Here is a 17,328-nt window from a genome sequence, read left to right as displayed (position 1 = left end):
AGGCTGGGGAATCTAGAACACGGGGTCACATTCACAGAATAAGGGGTCGGCCATTTAGGACTGAGATGAGGAGAGATTTCTTCACTCAAAGGGTTGTAAATCTTTGGAATTCTCTACCTCAGAGCTGTGGATGCTCAGTCGTTGAGTATATTCAAGACAGAGGTCAATAAATTTTTGGTAACTAAGGGAATTAAGGGATATGGGGATTGTGCGGGAAGGTGGAGTTGAGGTAGAAGATCGGCCATGATCTTATTGAATGGCAGAGCAGGCTCGAAGGGCCAAATGGCCTACTCCAGCTCCTATTTCTTATGCTCTTATAACTGTGTTTTACCAGTGTTTAATGCAGCAGCCACTAGCCGGTGAATGTTATGGCTTATTTAATTTCCTTTATCATTGTGTCTGTTAGAATGAGGATGGGGAGGAGCTTTTTTTTTAAATGAAGCATGGTGACAGACAACAATTCAAATTTTTAACTGCACAAGGACATAATCTGTGGGTTTACATTTTTCTGTCAATGGTGTTTGTAAACAGGATCATGAGCTTGTAGAACTAATCAGGGAAGAGAAAAGTTTTTTTTAAACTTATTTCTCATAAGCCATTAAGATACTGTACTATGATTTTATTTTAACTATTGCCTAAAAACATTAGTCCAACATAAAATGTGTTTACAATACACATAAAAGAAACAACACAAAGAACAGGCATTAAAAAGAAAGCCATAAGATAATCACCTGGTTATCTGTGTAGATCTCTCTTTGTCCTTTGGTCAGTGTCTGAGTACTAGTATCTGTTTATGATCTCTTATCTACTTACCTGTTTTAATTTTCTAGATGCCATGTAGTTGTCTACATTTGATCAAATTTACACCAAATAATCAAATGTAATTGAGGCAAAGCTAAGTTATCTGTTCATGGTTCAAAGTAAACCCCTCATTTCTTCACCTCAGAGTTGGCCTGGATCAAGACAATAACAGCTATGCAGTAGTTATAAATGTCTGATGCTAATCCCCTGCCCTTCTCTGTGGAAAGGAGAAGTCAGTCTATGTGTTAAACTGGCAATTTAATCATACCAGAAGCTGGATATGGACTGAGCCTGAATTAGCACAAGAATTAAACTCTGGAAGCTGGCATTTACTCCTGAAAATCCAGGTTCAAACTAGGGGGATTCACCATAGCGATTGTAGGATAAATGAAGCAGTAACCCAGTTTCTGTCAGTTACCCGTCAAACATTCCTTTCATCTCTTTGACTGTTCTTTCATTTTTTACCTTTTCAGATTAGTATATTACTCAGTTTATTTTTTCCCCATTGATCTACCTTTGTTGCCATCATCTGTCCCTTGATGTTTTCTTTCACTCTCTAATTATTTTTCCTTAATTCAGTCTAAAATCCAATTAAGCGCATTAGTGAACAAGACTGGGAGAGAATATTTAGCATCAGGCAGAAAGGAAACAACATGCTGTGGATTCACAAGTTTTTCTTGGCAATGACCAGAGAGGGTTCCTAACAGACAGCTAGGTTCATCTGCTCAGTTGAATTAATGTCTGCAGGTTGAAAGGCGAAAACGTATGTTATCACATATTAAAAACATATTGGAAAGAATATACCTTTATATAGCACTAAATGTCCCACTGTGCTCACTGCTACCTGCGAAAGCTTTAATTGAGACAGGCTTGAAAATGAAATTAAAATTAACCATTTTTCTACAATTGTGGTTAACAAGCAAACTCTCATCATGCGATTGGTCTGTGACGAGGCAAATGATAACTTGCTAGTCAAATTGTTTTTTAGAATATTAAAAATGAACACTAGCACAACACAAAGTTTTAACAATCTTTCTCGCCGAAATTCTGCTCATCAAAGAATGGATTAACAAAATTGGTCCCAGATTGAGTTGTGACGATGTTTATTGCATTTTCTCCAAAGTAAAGACCATAAGAATCCTACAAAAAAGGAAGAAAAGGTTTGTCTAGATCAAGATTCATACAAGGCTATCGTGTTGCCTATTATCATCTGATGCCTGATTGAATTTTGACGTGTCTGTTTGTAACACAGTGCTGTAAAATGTACATCAAATGGTTACAGATTGCACTCTTGATCATGTTACAGGTTGGAGTCCTGGGGCTGCCTTCCACTTGCCTTAGTTCAGTAAGTTTCATAACTTCTGATAATGCTGTGCATGTGCCATTCTACATTTGCAAAATGAAAAGTCAACATCAGCCAAGTTATCTAATCGTAAGGCAAGTTAATCACAGAGCTGTGGGAGTTACGCAGCGACCCAGACTGTGCTGCTCTCCTGATCTTACACTATGCTGAAGTCTGCAGCAGAGGGGCTAGGAGGGGCAACAATCTGTACATTTGCATTTTGTTTTCCAATTTTCTAAATGCACATTGTGGTAAGTTTTTGTAACACAGTAATAATCACAATAATTGGATACTGGTACAGAAGCCAACCTTGTCTTGGGTGTACAAAGGAAAAACATTTTAATGTTTGCAATGTGAAGTGGCAGCTGTAACCTTCTTATTCACTAAGCATCAAACTGGAAACAATAGAATAGTCCATATCTGTCTTTGGGAATCGTGTGTATGTGACAACTCCATGGTTCCACTAATTAGTGGAAAAAGGATTTCAATCTTAAGACATTATAGTCTGATTTTACAGTTTTCATTAAATCACTTTCCCTGGGTAAAGAACGCGTGCTTCTAATGTTACAATACAGGTCTCCCATCCACTCTACCTTCAGGAAGCCACATAGGCTCAAATAGTTAGATCTTTGTTGATGGCAGTATGTAGTCTTTAGTGAAACATCTTATTTTTAGATTGAAGTATTACATAAACAAAGCCTGCTTTTCAAGGAATACAGACGGCGAAACATCTAGAACTTTGAACTATGTCACCACCCACTAATTGAAGGAGATTACTTCACTTTTCAGCTTCATGGGATGTTTCAAACTGTCAGGACAATCAAGAACAAGGTGGCCCACTTTATAACTGACCTCAAGGGTTTAACTCTTAGGATTAACTATCACACAAACCCGCCCCACCCCTCCCAGCATTGCTGAGATGAGTCCAGTCAGGGAGGCTGCAACAACCAGCTTGTGAGCCCCAATTTTAACCCCCGCCCCCCAACAAGGAGGGTGTGTGTGTGGTTAAGATGGCAGCAGCGTGACATTCATCGTCTTCTCGTTGACCTTGCACCATCATCCACTTTAACAGGCGGGATTTTGTCAGTGCAGGCGAGGACCTCAATGAGATTCAAAAGTCGGGGTCTGATGAAGTTAATCCAATCCCGACACTATTTTAACCTAATACGTTGTGAGGTCTGTGCCTGGTGCTGTCCTTACCAAGGAAATACGGCAACAAGCAGCAGGCCCAGAAGAGGGCCATGATGGTAACTGATGTTTTTTTTTAAAGGTTTCCTTGTGGGCCAAAAAGAGCAGGTGTGCTCCTCCGGGCCCAACAAGGAAACCTAGAGCTTTTCTTGCTCTGGGCTTTCCTCCTCCCTTCACCAACTGCAACCGCTTACTGCACCCCCCCACCCCGATCCACTGACCTGACGGCTGCGGCCTCCTGCCTCACACACCCAACTCCCACCAGCCAGTCTCATGTCATTGATGCCGGGCTACATTCAGGCAGGAGTCGGGCCTGTCGCATTTAAATGAGGCCTGGGAGTTAAAATGTTCTGGGACTCAAGTTGGTGAGCTTGACACTCACCCCAATGACCTCATGCTTGCCGCTGACCCCGCATTAAAACCAAGGTTGTGGAGAATCAAAGAGGGAAAAAAAATGTGTGGAATTCTGAGGAAATTAGCTATTTTAAAAAAGTAGCTTGAAACAAATATATATGAAGACTCTGCCTGCAAATGCACGTACAGCTACCCTTAAGAGCTCACCTGGTTAACACATTGAGCATCATTCAAATACCCTTCATTATTTACTGGTTTGTAAAGGGAAAGGTGCAGATTTTAATGACTTACTGGCGACAGATTTACTGGTGGATCAAACATAGGATTGCTGAAACCTTTGTCAATGGCTTCTCTGGTGTCGAAGTTATAATAATTTTTGAAATTGATGAGAGCTGATGGAATCTTCACTCTGTAGAAGAATTCATAGGAAGAGATTGTTAATCATTTCTTCAAGACACAAACTGCTGTAACCTGTTCATGTGCTGCCAGTTCCCAACCCATGGGACTTACACAACTGCTGACAGTCACAAGCTAAACATGTTGGATGTTTTAACACTGGCTACCAGGAAGATCTGTTTTTTATTGGGTTTTCCCAACTGCACCTTGTAGTGTATGTACTTTGAAGAAGGAACTATATTCTGCAGCCCCTGTATACTGCAGTACCAGTAGTGACCACCCCTGTATATAAGCCTGTGAAGTAACTTTGTATAGTAGTTCCAGTTTTGTCTCCACTCAGTAAACACCTGTTATAACCAACTCCTGCAGTCCGTGTCTCAATTACACACAGACGTAACACTGGCGACGAACAGATCCGAACTTACCTACAGTTCTGCACCACCTCATGGGGGTCCATCCCTGAAGCGAAGTTGTTAGAGGTCGAGGCCAGAAGGAAGAGAAAAAAAAACAAACAGAAGAAACGGGCGTCGACCGTGGGCAACCGCCTCTGATTCACCGAATTCGAAGATTTGCAGGAGAGGCTGTCGAGAGCGGGGCTTGGTTATCCTGTCTATGGTGTTCCAGCTAATCGGGCTGGTGGCAGGTAGTACACTGATCCTTCCTGGGCTGCGGCGGGCTAGAGCTCGATCGGGTGGCTTTTCAACGGGGCCGAGCAGCATTGTCGGGAAGAGGAGAGAGAGAGAGAGAGGGTGGAGCACACAGGGCGCGGCCGGTGCTACGAAGCCGGGCAGCGTACAGACCCGAGAAGAGGGAGGAAAGTGTCCCATAGGGTTTGCTCTGACGACGGGAACAGTAATTAAAATAAAAGAAATTAGAAGCGCAGAAAGCCGCGAGGAGCTGCAGTTTGCCGTGGGGACCGCGGAGAGCGGCGTTAGCAGCAGCGCGGGGGGGAAGTGCGCGAAGACCATAGGGCATCACCATCAAGGCATACAAACGCCAGCAACAGCGCTAGCAGCAGCGGAGAAGACAGAAAGCGCGGGAGGCGCCATCTTAATCCAGCGGGGAAGAAGGCAAAGCGCGGGAGGCGCCATTTTGTTCAATCGGGGAAGAAGGCAAAGCGCGGGAGGCGCCATCTTAGATCTCCAAGATGCAGAAGACTGGCAATATCACTGCCTTCGATAATGCAATAGAAGACTGGACCACGTATGTGGAAAGAGTCGAAGTATATTGCAAGGCAAATGAAGTAGCCGATGAGAAAAAGGCATCGGTACTACTAAACTTAATGGGCGCAAGAACGTACGGCCTATTGCGGAACCTGATCACTCCAGCCAAACCGATGGCGAAGAGTTTTAACTAAATTGTTGATATCCTACAGGAACACCTAAATCCTACACCGCTGATGATAGCAGAAAGAGTTAAATTCCACAAAAGAAATCAGCATAAAGATGAGAGCAATGCTGATTACCTTACGGAACTACGCAAGCTATCAAAGCACTGCCAGTTCGGAGCAGGACTGGCAGATACCCTACGGGACAAATTTGTCTGTGGACTCCTGAGTGAAGGAACCCAGAAGAGGTTACTCTCAGAGAAAGAGCTGACGCTAGATAAGGCTTTCAGCGTGGCAGTATCGTACGAAGCAGCAGCAAGGGGAGCTGCGGAAATACAGCAAAAGCCACAGGAATACGGCACCCATGAAATGACACGGGGATTTGAAAAATGTTATCGCTGCGGCAGAACAACCCATGACCAGAAGGACTGCTGGTCCAAGGACAAAATATGCAGGCAATGCGGAAAGATGGGACACATTGCACGAGTTTGCAGGTCTGGGAAGAAGACCAACGACAACAAAAAGACTACTAAGGAAAAGTACAGGAAAGTACAAAAGATGACGGACAGTAGTTCCGAAGACCAGAAGAGCGATAGTGAATCCGGGAACAAGAGACTAAGCTGTCTCAAACTTCACAACGTAATCGCAAAAGAGGATCACCGAACCATTTGGGTCACCCTCACGATAGCAGGGTCCCAAGCCAAAATGGAATTGGATACAGGATCAGCCCTGACCGTCATGAATCAACGAGACTACAAGCGGCTATTCTCACACATACCCTTGAAAGACACATCCATTGTCTTGAAGACGTATACAGGGCAGAAAGTATACCCCAGAGGGAAAATAAGGGTGCCTGTCGAATACAACGGCAAGGAAATACAGAAACTGTATCTGTACATACTGCAAGATGGTGGACCACCGTTATTGGGATGTGAATGGATCAGAAAGATAAGTTTAGACTGGCACTCCATTCAGGCACTGACTGTGGCTGGTAAAAAGGATGACGACGTCACACCTGGACGATAGTCAAAAATCTTAGCTAATGCTAAAGAGGTATTTCAACAAGAACTGGGAACTCTTAAAGGCATAACCGCCTCGATAAAAATAGAAGAGAATGCAATTCCCAAGTTTTTCAAAGCAAGACCGGTACCGTATGCAATTCGCCCAGCCGTCGAGGCAGAGCTGGAGAATCTGGAGAAGGCAGGCGTGTTATCTAAGGTAGACTGGAGCGAGTGGGTGACACCCATCGTTCCTGTCATGAAGAAAACGTTAAACAATAAGTCTGAGGAGCCAAGGAAGGTTCGCATCTGCGGGTGCTTCAAGGTGACGGTGAACCCAGTCCTTCACACAGTACAGTATCCTCTCCCGAGGAAAGAAGATATTTTCGCCTCACTATCTGGAGGGAAGCGTTTTACAAAAATTGACCTAGCACAAGCATATTTGCAGATGGAGGTTGAAGAATCCTCTAGGAAGTATCTCACGATAAACACTCACAAAGGTCTTTACCAGTATAATCGACTGGTATTCAGAGTAGCATCAGCTCCGGCGACATGGCAAAGAGCGATGGAACAAGTCCTGCAAGGGATTCCGGGGACTCAGTGTTACTTGGACGACATCCTAGTGACAGGTGAAAATGACAGTGAACACCTTGCCAACCTAGAGCAGGTGCTCACTAGACTAAGAGAACATGGGCGACGAGCCAATCGCCCCAAGTGCGAGTTTTTTAAGAAACCGATATCGTATTGTGGCCACGTGATTGATGAAGAGGGGTTACATAAGTCCCCTGACAAAATTGAAGCGGTAGTTAAGGCTCCAGTGCCTGAAAATGTGTCGCAACGGAGGTCATTCCTCGGATTGGTGAATTACTACCATAAGTTTTTGCCGAATTTGTCCACAATTCTGCACCCACTGAACGCCCTACTGCAAACTTGAGTAGCATGGAAATGGAGCAATGAATGTAAGCGGGCCTTTCAGAAGAGTAAAGACCTAATCACTTCAAGAGAAGTATTGGCTCACTACAACCCATCACTACCGATAAGACTGGCGTGTGATGCGTCTCCCTACGGCATTGGAGCGGTACTGTCACATAAATTCCTTGATGGTTCAGAGAGGCCGATAGCTTTTGCATCACGCTCGTTAACTTCAGCCAAGCGTAACTATGCCCAGATTGACAGAGAGGCCCTCAGCCTGGTGTGGGGGGTGAAGAAGTTCAATCACTACCTGCACGGTCAGAAATTTACTCTACTAACTGATCATCAACCTCTTGTCTCCATTTTCAACCCTCAGAAGGGCGTCCCGATAATGACAGCACAACGGCTACAGAGGTGGTCCCTTTTCCTAGGGGCACACCAATATGACATTGAGTACAAAGGAACTAAACAGCATGGGAATGCTGATGGATTGTCGCGCCTACCGTTGCCGACGGTGGAAGAAGCACCTGCAGTGGATCCTGTGGAGATATTCCACTCGACCATAGTCGAATGTCTACCTGTGACGAATGCAAACATAGAAAAGGAAACACGAAATGACCCGACACTCTCCAAGGTCTATGATTTAACAGTGAAGGGATGGCCAGCACATGGCGTACCATTGTTGCCAGCATTCTCGTCGAGAAGAGAACAGCTGTCAGTGTGCAGAGGAACCTTGATGTGTGGATCCAGAGTAGTAATTCCACCCAAATTGAAGGATAGAGTGCTCAATGAGCTTCATGAGGGTCATCTGGGAGGGGTAAAAATGAAGAACTTAGCCAGAGCGTTTGTGTGGTGGCCGGGAATCGATAGAGAAATCGAAGAGATGACCAAGAGCTGTACAGGATGCCAGAAGGTCCAAAACGCCCCACCACAAGCCCCTCTACATCCATGGGAGTGGCCCTCATCTCCATGGCAAAGGGTGCACATTGATTTTGCTGGTCCATTTATGGACTCGATGTTTTTAATTGCGGTGGATGCACATTCAAAGTGGCCAGAGGTAATAAAAATGTCCTCAACCACCACAGAAAAAACTATCACAGTCTTACGAACCATATTCGCCAGAAATGGGCTGCCTGAACAGATTTGCTCCGACAATGGACCACAGTTTGTGTCTGAAGAGTTCCGGAGGTTCTTAAAGAACAATGGTGTTAAGCATTACACATCCGCCCCATATCATCCAGCCACCAATGGATTGGCTGAGAGGTTCGTTCAAACATTCAAGAAGGCTATCAAGGCAATGTGTAATGAAGACATACCCCTACAACACAAGGTGGATAACTTCTTGTTTGCCTACTGGAATGCGACACATGCGGTTACCAACCAAACTCCAGCCATGATGTTCTTCAATCGAAGACTAAGATGCCGCTTGGATTTGGTTAAGCCAAACATCAGAAGAGATGTGGAGAACAGGCAGTTTCAGAATATGAATGAAAGGCCGACCAGGAGCTTTAAGATAGGTCAACCAGTTTTGGCCCGGGACTACCGCACAGAGAAATGGCAGCCAGGAATGATCTGCACACGGCAAGGACCTCTAATGTATACCGTGGACGTTGGAGAGAGCATTGTAAGACGTCATGCTGACCAGATTCTAGAGTCACTGGAAAACGTCAAATCCACACCACGATCCGATACACCTGGTGATGAAACCGAAGTACCAATTGCATCTACCTCAGAATCGGTGATATTGGAAGCAGACGAACCAAACAATGACGTTGATCCCGAATCAACTTTGCCAGAAGAACCTGATACCCCAAAGAGGCGTTATCCAGTCAGAATCAGGAAGCCTCCTCAAAGACTGAATTTATAATTGCTTAACTTCAGCTAATGTATATAGCAACTGTAATTGTAAATATGTTATTTAATTATTAATCGAATGTTATGTACTGTTTAGCTAAAAGGGGAGGAATTGTAGTGTATGTACTTTGAAGAAGGAACTATATTCTGCAGCCCCTGTATACTGCAGTACCAGTAGTGACCACCCCTGTATATAAGCCTGTGAAGTAACTTTGTATAGTAGTTCCAGTTTTGTCTCCACTCAGTAAACACCTGTTATAACCAACTCCTGCAGTCCGTGTCTCAATTACACATGGACGTAACACACCTGATCTTCCTGAGCCCAGTAAATGTACTGCTCTGTTGGTCGTGCAATCCCTCCAATGACACTATAACAATAGCACGTAGAGGGGAGCAGAGATTCATTGTGATGATGTCACGGCACATTGTACTTAGTGCATGCTCATCGGCCAAACCTGTCACAGCAAGAAACCAGCTGCTAGATTCAGATGCAATCATGAGAGAGTGGTGTACTTAGATTGGTCTTCTGAGAACCGACATGTAATATAAAAGCCACTACCACTGTGTCCTCACGGAAAAGAGAATACTTACAAGAGCTAACAAAAATCTGCAATCTACCACAAATGAGATAATAATGGAAGAACAATTTCCCATCTGTGATACTCAGCTTCTAAAAATTGCAAGTTAAGGATTGTGGAGTAAAATTCAACAAATCACTAAACAACGGATATGAAATAACATTGTGACGGGAACTATTTCATCCTACCCCCCCCCCCCCCCGCCATTGAGTGGCCACCAGATTGAAACTCTCCTAAGTAGGGATTTAGTTTCTAAGGCCGGGATTTTGCCGGCACACAGGAGGCGGGTTTGGAGGCGGGACCTCCGTCAAAATCGCAAAGATTGACAGCAGGCAGGAAACCCGCTGTCAACCCGCCTCCAATCAATCTTCCCAAGTATCGGGTCCCCGATTTGCACATGGACCCGACACCTAGCAGCGGGAAGAGGATTATAGCCACTTAACTGCTTGTTAAAGGTTGTTAACAGGCAGTTATCAGGTTCTTTTTCAATGTTGACACTTCTACTTCGGGCTTCCCAATGTCCAGACACCACACCAGGTAAGTGTGGCGTGTTGTGAGTCTGCTGTAATGTTTCTGCATTGATGACAGCTGCAGAAGTGGTGAAGGATCCAATGGTGCACTGGTGAGTTTCAGAGGTAAGAAAATGTTGGGAAATTAATTTTTAATGCATTTAGACCTTTCTGTAGGTAACAAGTTTTGAATTGTATGTCTAGTCCCACCTCATTGGAAGAACCTCTCTCACTAGTGACAGATCACTTCTGTAACCTCACCTGTAGCTGCCATCAGTTCTAGCCTAAGGAGGGAGTCATTGAAGAGCCTGGGTGCAAGAGCTCACCTTTGTACAGTGATCGTCAGTGTTTGCGGCACCTCAATGCTGTCAAACACTGAGAAATGAGCTGTCAAAAAAAAATTGTGCACGATCCCTTTAAGAAAACCGGCAGATGACGCGTCATTAAATGACGTCACCTGACCGGCTTCGTCTTAATTGGCCGGAAAGTCCGCAGGGCGGGCTTAACAAGGCCAATTGATGTAAAATTACATCTGTGGGCCGAATGTAGTTGGGGGCAGGACTGGAACCCAGAAGCCACCTGACCCGCTCCCAAGCCGCATCGATTGTGAAAATCGCGGCCAAAGTGCGAGTTACTTTTCTGGGTTGATCTGCCAGCTTTTCTAAACTTTTAGTTCCTCCATTTAACATAAATCTAATATTTTTAAAATACTGCTTAAAGAATTTGTGTAAAATGTGAATGCTGTAAATACTGAGCACCATTTAAACTATGCAGGCCGCACCAAGGAGTACTTTTAACAACAGGAGCAGATTCACTTACCCAAGAGACCTGAGTGCATCCAATCCTCTCTTTGATGCAAACACTAAAAGCTCTTTTTGTGCACTGCCTCCAAATTAAACATCATTACATTCAGCAGAAGCACTGGGGCAGAAAAGTGTCTATTCCTGAAGCAAATCATTACTATTGAGCATCATCCTAAAAATACAGAAGTTGCAAAGAATTCTGATTCTGATTAAGATTAAGATCCTTTAATTTGAATGTTTCCATATCTGTTGTTTATTGGGGCCGGGGCTCTGAGTGCCAGCATACTCAGCACAGTGCACCATCAAACTGTCCAATGGCAGAGGAAGAATTCAAGACGAGTTATTGTCAAGGTAACAGTGAGTGATGGACGCATCTTGAGAGGAGCTGGCTTGGAAGAATTGCATGAGCACAAAGCCAGGACCCAGTGAGCATCAATAATGTGTACTAATTCAGCTCCATCACACTCAGGCACTCAAGCTGAGTAACCTAATAGCAACCCCCCGCCAACCCCCCCCCACCCACCTCCCCATTCTATCGTGATCTCATCAGGACTCACTCTTAAAACAAATAAAAACATTTAAATCAACTGAAATGGGCAGGACAAAACACAGATTAAATTCCCTGATCTTTAGCGCTGGTTTGGCCGATTTGTGCTGATATTACTGGTGTAAGGGAGTGGAAACTCTACCTCAAGGATGGTAATATTTATCAGAATTCTTTGAATCATTTGTAAAAAAAACATCCTAATGATGAGATCAGAATATTTTGTCCTGGATACAAACTGAACTTTTGTAAATTTCTTCTGTTCCAGAAGAATTTATTTTCACCTAATTCTTCCTGAAATGATGAATACCAAGCTTCCAATTAACTGGGCAGCAATGATAACTCCGGCCACAATCCCAGCAATCTCTCCAGCACTGAGGTTTCGTCCCTCCTGTCCTTTACTGTTGGTGCTTTTCTTGATTTCAGCATTCGTGATTCCAAATACGTCACCTGTATTTAAACACAATAGACACAGATTGCTTGAAGATCATTTGTTCACAGCATCGTTTTGCTCTAACTCCAATGAACCCTTTTTAAATAGCTATTAATTTCACTAAAAGTGTTGAACGTATGATTAATGCAAGTTTACTCAAAGATTAAACTCTTTGGGCTCGTGCTGTGAGATCTGATTCACTCCATCACATTTTGGGATTTTACGATCTTTTTTCACTGAAATGATTGGGGGGGGGAAAATGTTACTTATAACGTCAGAATCTTAAAGACGTAGCGTATTCAAGACAAGTTAAAAAAGGTGGATGATGGTTACAAAACTAATGAGCTATAATGATGTTATTTCCCCATAGATTGTAAATAATAAGCAATTTGTTAAACTGACTCAGCCATCAAAACCTGCCTCACACCCACTGTATTGGAATGTCTTTGATCTCTTTCCTGGCTGTGAACAGTTGGAAATATGGGGGAGGCTGGTAGAAAGGCATTGTGAAACCAGAAGGCTGTGAAGCCAGGTTTTGTTAAAAAAAAAAGAAAACTGAGAACTTTTGTTAAGGCTAAGAGGCTCGAAATGCGGAAGGACAGTTAGAAGTCATCAGGGGAAATTTTAAGGTTTCTCACCAGTGGAAATGGGCCGTAGTGTCCCAAACTTTGTGGGGAAGAACTTGCCAGCCCATTCCCACTGTTGCTATGGTCACTGCCATTTTGCCAGAGTCCTCGGAATAAGTGGCCCGGACAGCCAACTGAAACAAGTGCACATAGGAACATAGGGCCAGGAGTAGGCCATGCAGCTGCTCGAGCCTGTTCCACCCATTCAATGAGATCATGGGTGATCTGTATCTTAACCCCATCCACCCACCTTAGCTCCATATCCTTTTATACCCTTGGCTAGCAAAAAACTGTCGGTCTGAAATTTAAAATGATGAATTGAGCCCCAGCATCTCCTGCTGTTTGTGGGAGAGAGTTCCACACTTCTACCACCCTTTGTGTGAAGAAGTGTTTCGTAACTTCTCTCCTGAATGACCTGGCTCTGATTTTAAGGTTATGTCCCCTTGTCCTAGACTTCCCCACTAATGGAAAAAGTTTCTCCATCTACCCTATCAATTCCTTTCAAAATCCTAAAAACCTCAATTAAATCACCCTCTAAATTCCAGGGAATAAAAGCCTAGATAATGTAATCTCTCATCATAATCTAACCCTTGGAGTCCTGGTAACATCTAATTTAGGTATTTAAATCAGGGTCCTGTGAGGTCAATGGGACTCAATGCCATTTTATGGCTGAGCTGGCGTGCACTGTGCCCACTCTGCCCAATATTAGCTGGTGGTCCAGGCGAATAGGAACCCAAAAGTAAATACTTATTTATTTTTGTGGGGCTGGACAGCAGCAGTGCTCCTCTGGGCTCCACAAAAATAAGCTGGGTTGCTGCTGCCCCTTCCCCTCCCAAGAATGGATCCCCCCCCCCAACCTTTTTCTGGGTTCAGTGGCTGGCCGGGCTGCCCCAGGGCGCTTGTTTTCTACCTGCAGCCCGCTGGCCCTATATTAATGAGACACGGCCTTCAAACTGGACCGGGCCTCTGTTGGCACTATCGGGCGGTTGGCCAGTGTGCTCTGCTGAACACTGCACAGAGGGAAAATCTACCCCATCGTGTTTAAGTCAGGTATGATGACCCACTAATGTGGTGCAGCATGGTATGTTCCTTATTGTTGCATTATTATAAGAAGATAATTTTTACTGTTTGAATGAAGTAAGTCTGATCTACTGTTCTGTATGATAGCAAAATACTGCAGATGCTGGAAATCCGAAATAACAACAGAAAATGCTGGAAAAACTCAGCAGGCCAGGCAGCATCCATGGAGAGAAATTAGAGTCGACGTTTCGGGTCGAAACCCTTTTTCAAAACTGGAAAGGGAATAAAATAGATCAAAGGCAGGGCTGTGATAGAACAAAAGAAGTAAAAGAGACATTAAGAGGTATTCAAAACCAGACGAAATGGTAATAGGACAAGTGGAGACAAAAGACGGCTGAGATTAGGTGTGAAGTGTACTGGCAGGATGGGAGAGAGAAAAAAAAGGAAAGGGGGGGGGGGAGGGAAGACCCAAAACAAAGGGGTGGAAAAAAATATAAGTAAAATGTAATAGGGGCCGAGGTTATGATCTGAAATTGTTGAACTCGATATTGAGTCCGGAAGGCTGCAAAGTGCCTAATCGGAAGACTGTTCTGTACGTTCACCTTACTGTGAAATAAAGCAGCCTATTGATTTGTATCAAGCCTTTTCTCACTGAGCATTTGCTCAGTCTGTCTTCAGAGAGAAAGACGCAAATATTCAGTGCAGATCATAGGTAACACTTCATACCTTCAGTATTGCCTTGGAGTACCAGCTCAAACTCGCAAGTTTCTACCCCAGAGGCACGATGATTTAATCAAATGTATCAGTGCAAATATAGTTACCTTGGGAGGTGATATCCTCCATAATTTCACGTGCCAGTGCAGCTGCACGTGTTCCTGTTGCTGATTCAGTCTCATTATCGATTAGGGTGATCTGAATATGGGGAACTGCATCAGTTGGGATGGTTTTCTTGGAAGACTGCTTTTTGGAAACTTTTGTCATGGATATCTGCACACCTTTATATTTCTTCTGATAAAGTGAAAAGAAACTTTCAACTATAATGAATAACAGGCTATATTCAGTAAGTAATGTCATCATTATACAAGTATATAGAAATAATAAAGGCTGCAGACCCACTGCATAGGAAGGCCCAGAGCTGGTCACCAGGCATCAGTCCAAACAAGCTCACTTCCACTCATATTCTAAAAACCAGAAGAGAGCATTTGATGGAATGCAAATCCATCCTCTCTTTGCAGTTTCAGCTTTCACTGTAATCCTCTATATACGTCTGGCGTTTCAAAGAATTCTAACTGACATTCTTTTGTTTATTTTCTCTCTCTATTCATGGTCATGTTTAAATATTCATTTGTTTAAATAGTGTATACTAAAGACATCATCAGGTTTGAAGGAGTTCCGGAGGCTATTAGCAGTTCAATTACCATTAGGAGATTTACAATATTTACAGCACTGCTTGCTACCAGTAATTCACAGGCTAAACATTAGAGACCAGGAAAGAGGTCATCCAGCCAGGCTTTAGAGTCCTCAGTCTGTTTCCAAGAGACATATCAGTTCCAGAGAGTGTAGCAGTATAACATAATAGGACCCTGTGGTCATCAGGGTAGAACCTTGGAGTATCCAAGTACTATAGTGGTCAACAAAACATTACAACTCCTTAGTGGCTAAATACACTACCTTAGCTGCAATTTCTCTCATGGTCAAAGAAACCCACAAACACTCACTACCTAGGCTTACACGTAAAGAAAGCCACTCAGGTAATGCTGCAGTGCCTGGGGAATGGTACCTCAGGAAAGGAAGGGAGACAACTGCATGAAATAGAAAGAAACAATTTGGTGTTAAGAATTAAGCTTCACTGACCACCTACAGGGAAATTGCAACCTCAGAACGTAAAGCAAACTGTGACCGATTGAAGGCTATAACACATAATACTGTAATACAGGAAACTTTGGTTTATCCGGAGGTTAAACCGGTGGATTGCTCAATCCACCGGCAAAATTCAGGAGTCGGTTCAGTAAGTTTTTTTTCTTTCCGTTGCTTTCTTTTCACCAGTCAGGCTCTGCAAGGTCTAGCTAAAGCTGTTGCTTAGCTAGAGACACTTGTAAGCTACGGCCGACTGTTTAGAAGCTGACCGGGTTTGTTGCTAGATACGGAGCTCGAGCTCCGTATGTTTTAACATTACCGCTGGTTTGTCCGGCAGTTTTGATGGGACGGCAACAGCTCGGTCCCGTCGGTGCCGGATATCACAAAGTTTCCTGTACCAATAAGCATTGGCGTATGAATCCTTGTTCTTACAATGAAAGTGTCAGCTGTGGCTCAGTTGGTAGCACCCTTGCCTCTGAGTCAGAAGGTTGTGGGTTCAAGGCCCACTCCAGAGCCTGGAGCACAATAATCTAGGCTGACACTTCAGTGCAGTGCTGAGGGAGTGCTGCACTGTCGGAGGTGCCGTCTTTCGGATGAGACGTTAACCGAGGCCCCATCTGCTCTTTTAGGTGGACGTAAAAGATCCCATGGCACCATTTCAAAGAAGAGCAGGGGAGTGGCCAATATTTATCCCGCAACCAACATCATTTAAAAAAAAAGATATCTGGCCATTATCACATTGTTGTTTGTGGGAGCTTGCTGTGCGCAAATTGGATGCGCGTTTCCTACATTATAACAGTGACTACACTTCAAAAAAGTACTTCATTGGCTGTAAACCACTTTGGGACGTCTGGTGGTTGTGAAAGGCGCAAAATAAATGCAAGTCTTTTTTTACAACTACTGCATACGGTTGAAAGAAAGACAGAACAAAAGAAAAACAAAAGTTGAAAAATATTTGGTTGTTGTACTCGGCTGTTATTTATCTATTTTGTAAAGAAAAAATGAAATACTGAGAGATTTGAAGGCAACATACCAAGCCAAGAAACGAGTGAATGAGTTGGGCCCGGTACAATTCCAGATCAAACTTTGGGCCATATTCTAAATAAATAATAGCACCTGGAATTCAATGTGACAGCAATAATTTGTTATTGTTCCAGCCTTCTGAAAAATTCACTACTGTAGAAACATGCAATAATATTACTTATTGTATAACAAGAAAGAAAGACTTGCATTTATATAGCGCCTTTCACGACCACCAGGCATCCCAAAGTGCTTTACAGCCAATGAAGTACTTTTGAAGTGTAGTCACTGTTGTAATGTAGGAAACGCAGCAGCCAATTTGCACATAGCAAGCTCCCACAAACAGTAATGTGATAATGACCAGATAATTTGTTTTTTTTAGTGATGTTGATTGAGGGATAAATATTGGCCAGGACACCGGGGATAACTTCCCTGCTCTTCTTCGCCATGCAATCTTTTACGTCTGCCTGAGAGAGTATTCAGGGCCTCGGTTTAATGTCTCATCCAAAAGACGGCATCTCCTACAGTGCAGCACTCCCTCAGCACTGCACTAGAATGTCGGTCTAGATTTTTGTGCTCAAGGCTCTGGAGTGGGACTTGAACCCACAACCTTCTAACACAGAGGCGAGAGTGCCACCAACTGAGCCACGGCTGACACATAACTTGTAATTAGTCTTTTATCTGTGATTTTATAATGTATTTTGCAAACAAGAGATACACAGTAGCTTGGCTGCTATGTGATCATTTACCTGCTTCCCCACAAGTA

The 17,328-nt window shown here is 43.7% G+C and overlaps 1 protein-coding gene across 1 annotated transcript in view; it reads right to left on the bottom strand.

Moving 5' to 3' along the window:
* Positions 1-604: 604 nt before the first annotated feature.
* The window catches only part of amn (amnion associated transmembrane protein), a 66,108-nt gene continuing 49,384 nt past the window's right edge, over positions 605-17,328 (bottom strand). The window contains exons 8-12 of the mRNA XM_086003022.1: positions 16,576-16,658; positions 14,507-14,693; positions 11,891-12,056; positions 3,977-4,094; positions 605-1,941 (exon numbers count right to left, since the gene is read on the bottom strand). Of these exons, the coding sequence (XP_085859148.1) occupies positions 1,825-1,941; positions 3,977-4,094; positions 11,891-12,056; positions 14,507-14,693; positions 16,576-16,658 (671 nt within the window). The 3' untranslated portion in view covers positions 605-1,824. The remainder of the gene's footprint in view (positions 1,942-3,976; positions 4,095-11,890; positions 12,057-14,506; positions 14,694-16,575; positions 16,659-17,328) is intronic.

This window comes from Somniosus microcephalus, chromosome 12 (assembly GCF_052327205.1).
Source record: "Somniosus microcephalus isolate GS21.2 chromosome 12, FLI_Smic_1.0, whole genome shotgun sequence".
NCBI classification, from domain to species: domain Eukaryota; kingdom Metazoa; phylum Chordata; class Chondrichthyes; order Squaliformes; family Somniosidae; genus Somniosus; species Somniosus microcephalus.
The sequence above is the reverse complement of the archived record's forward strand: the minus strand, read 5'-3'. Positions and strand labels throughout refer to the sequence as shown.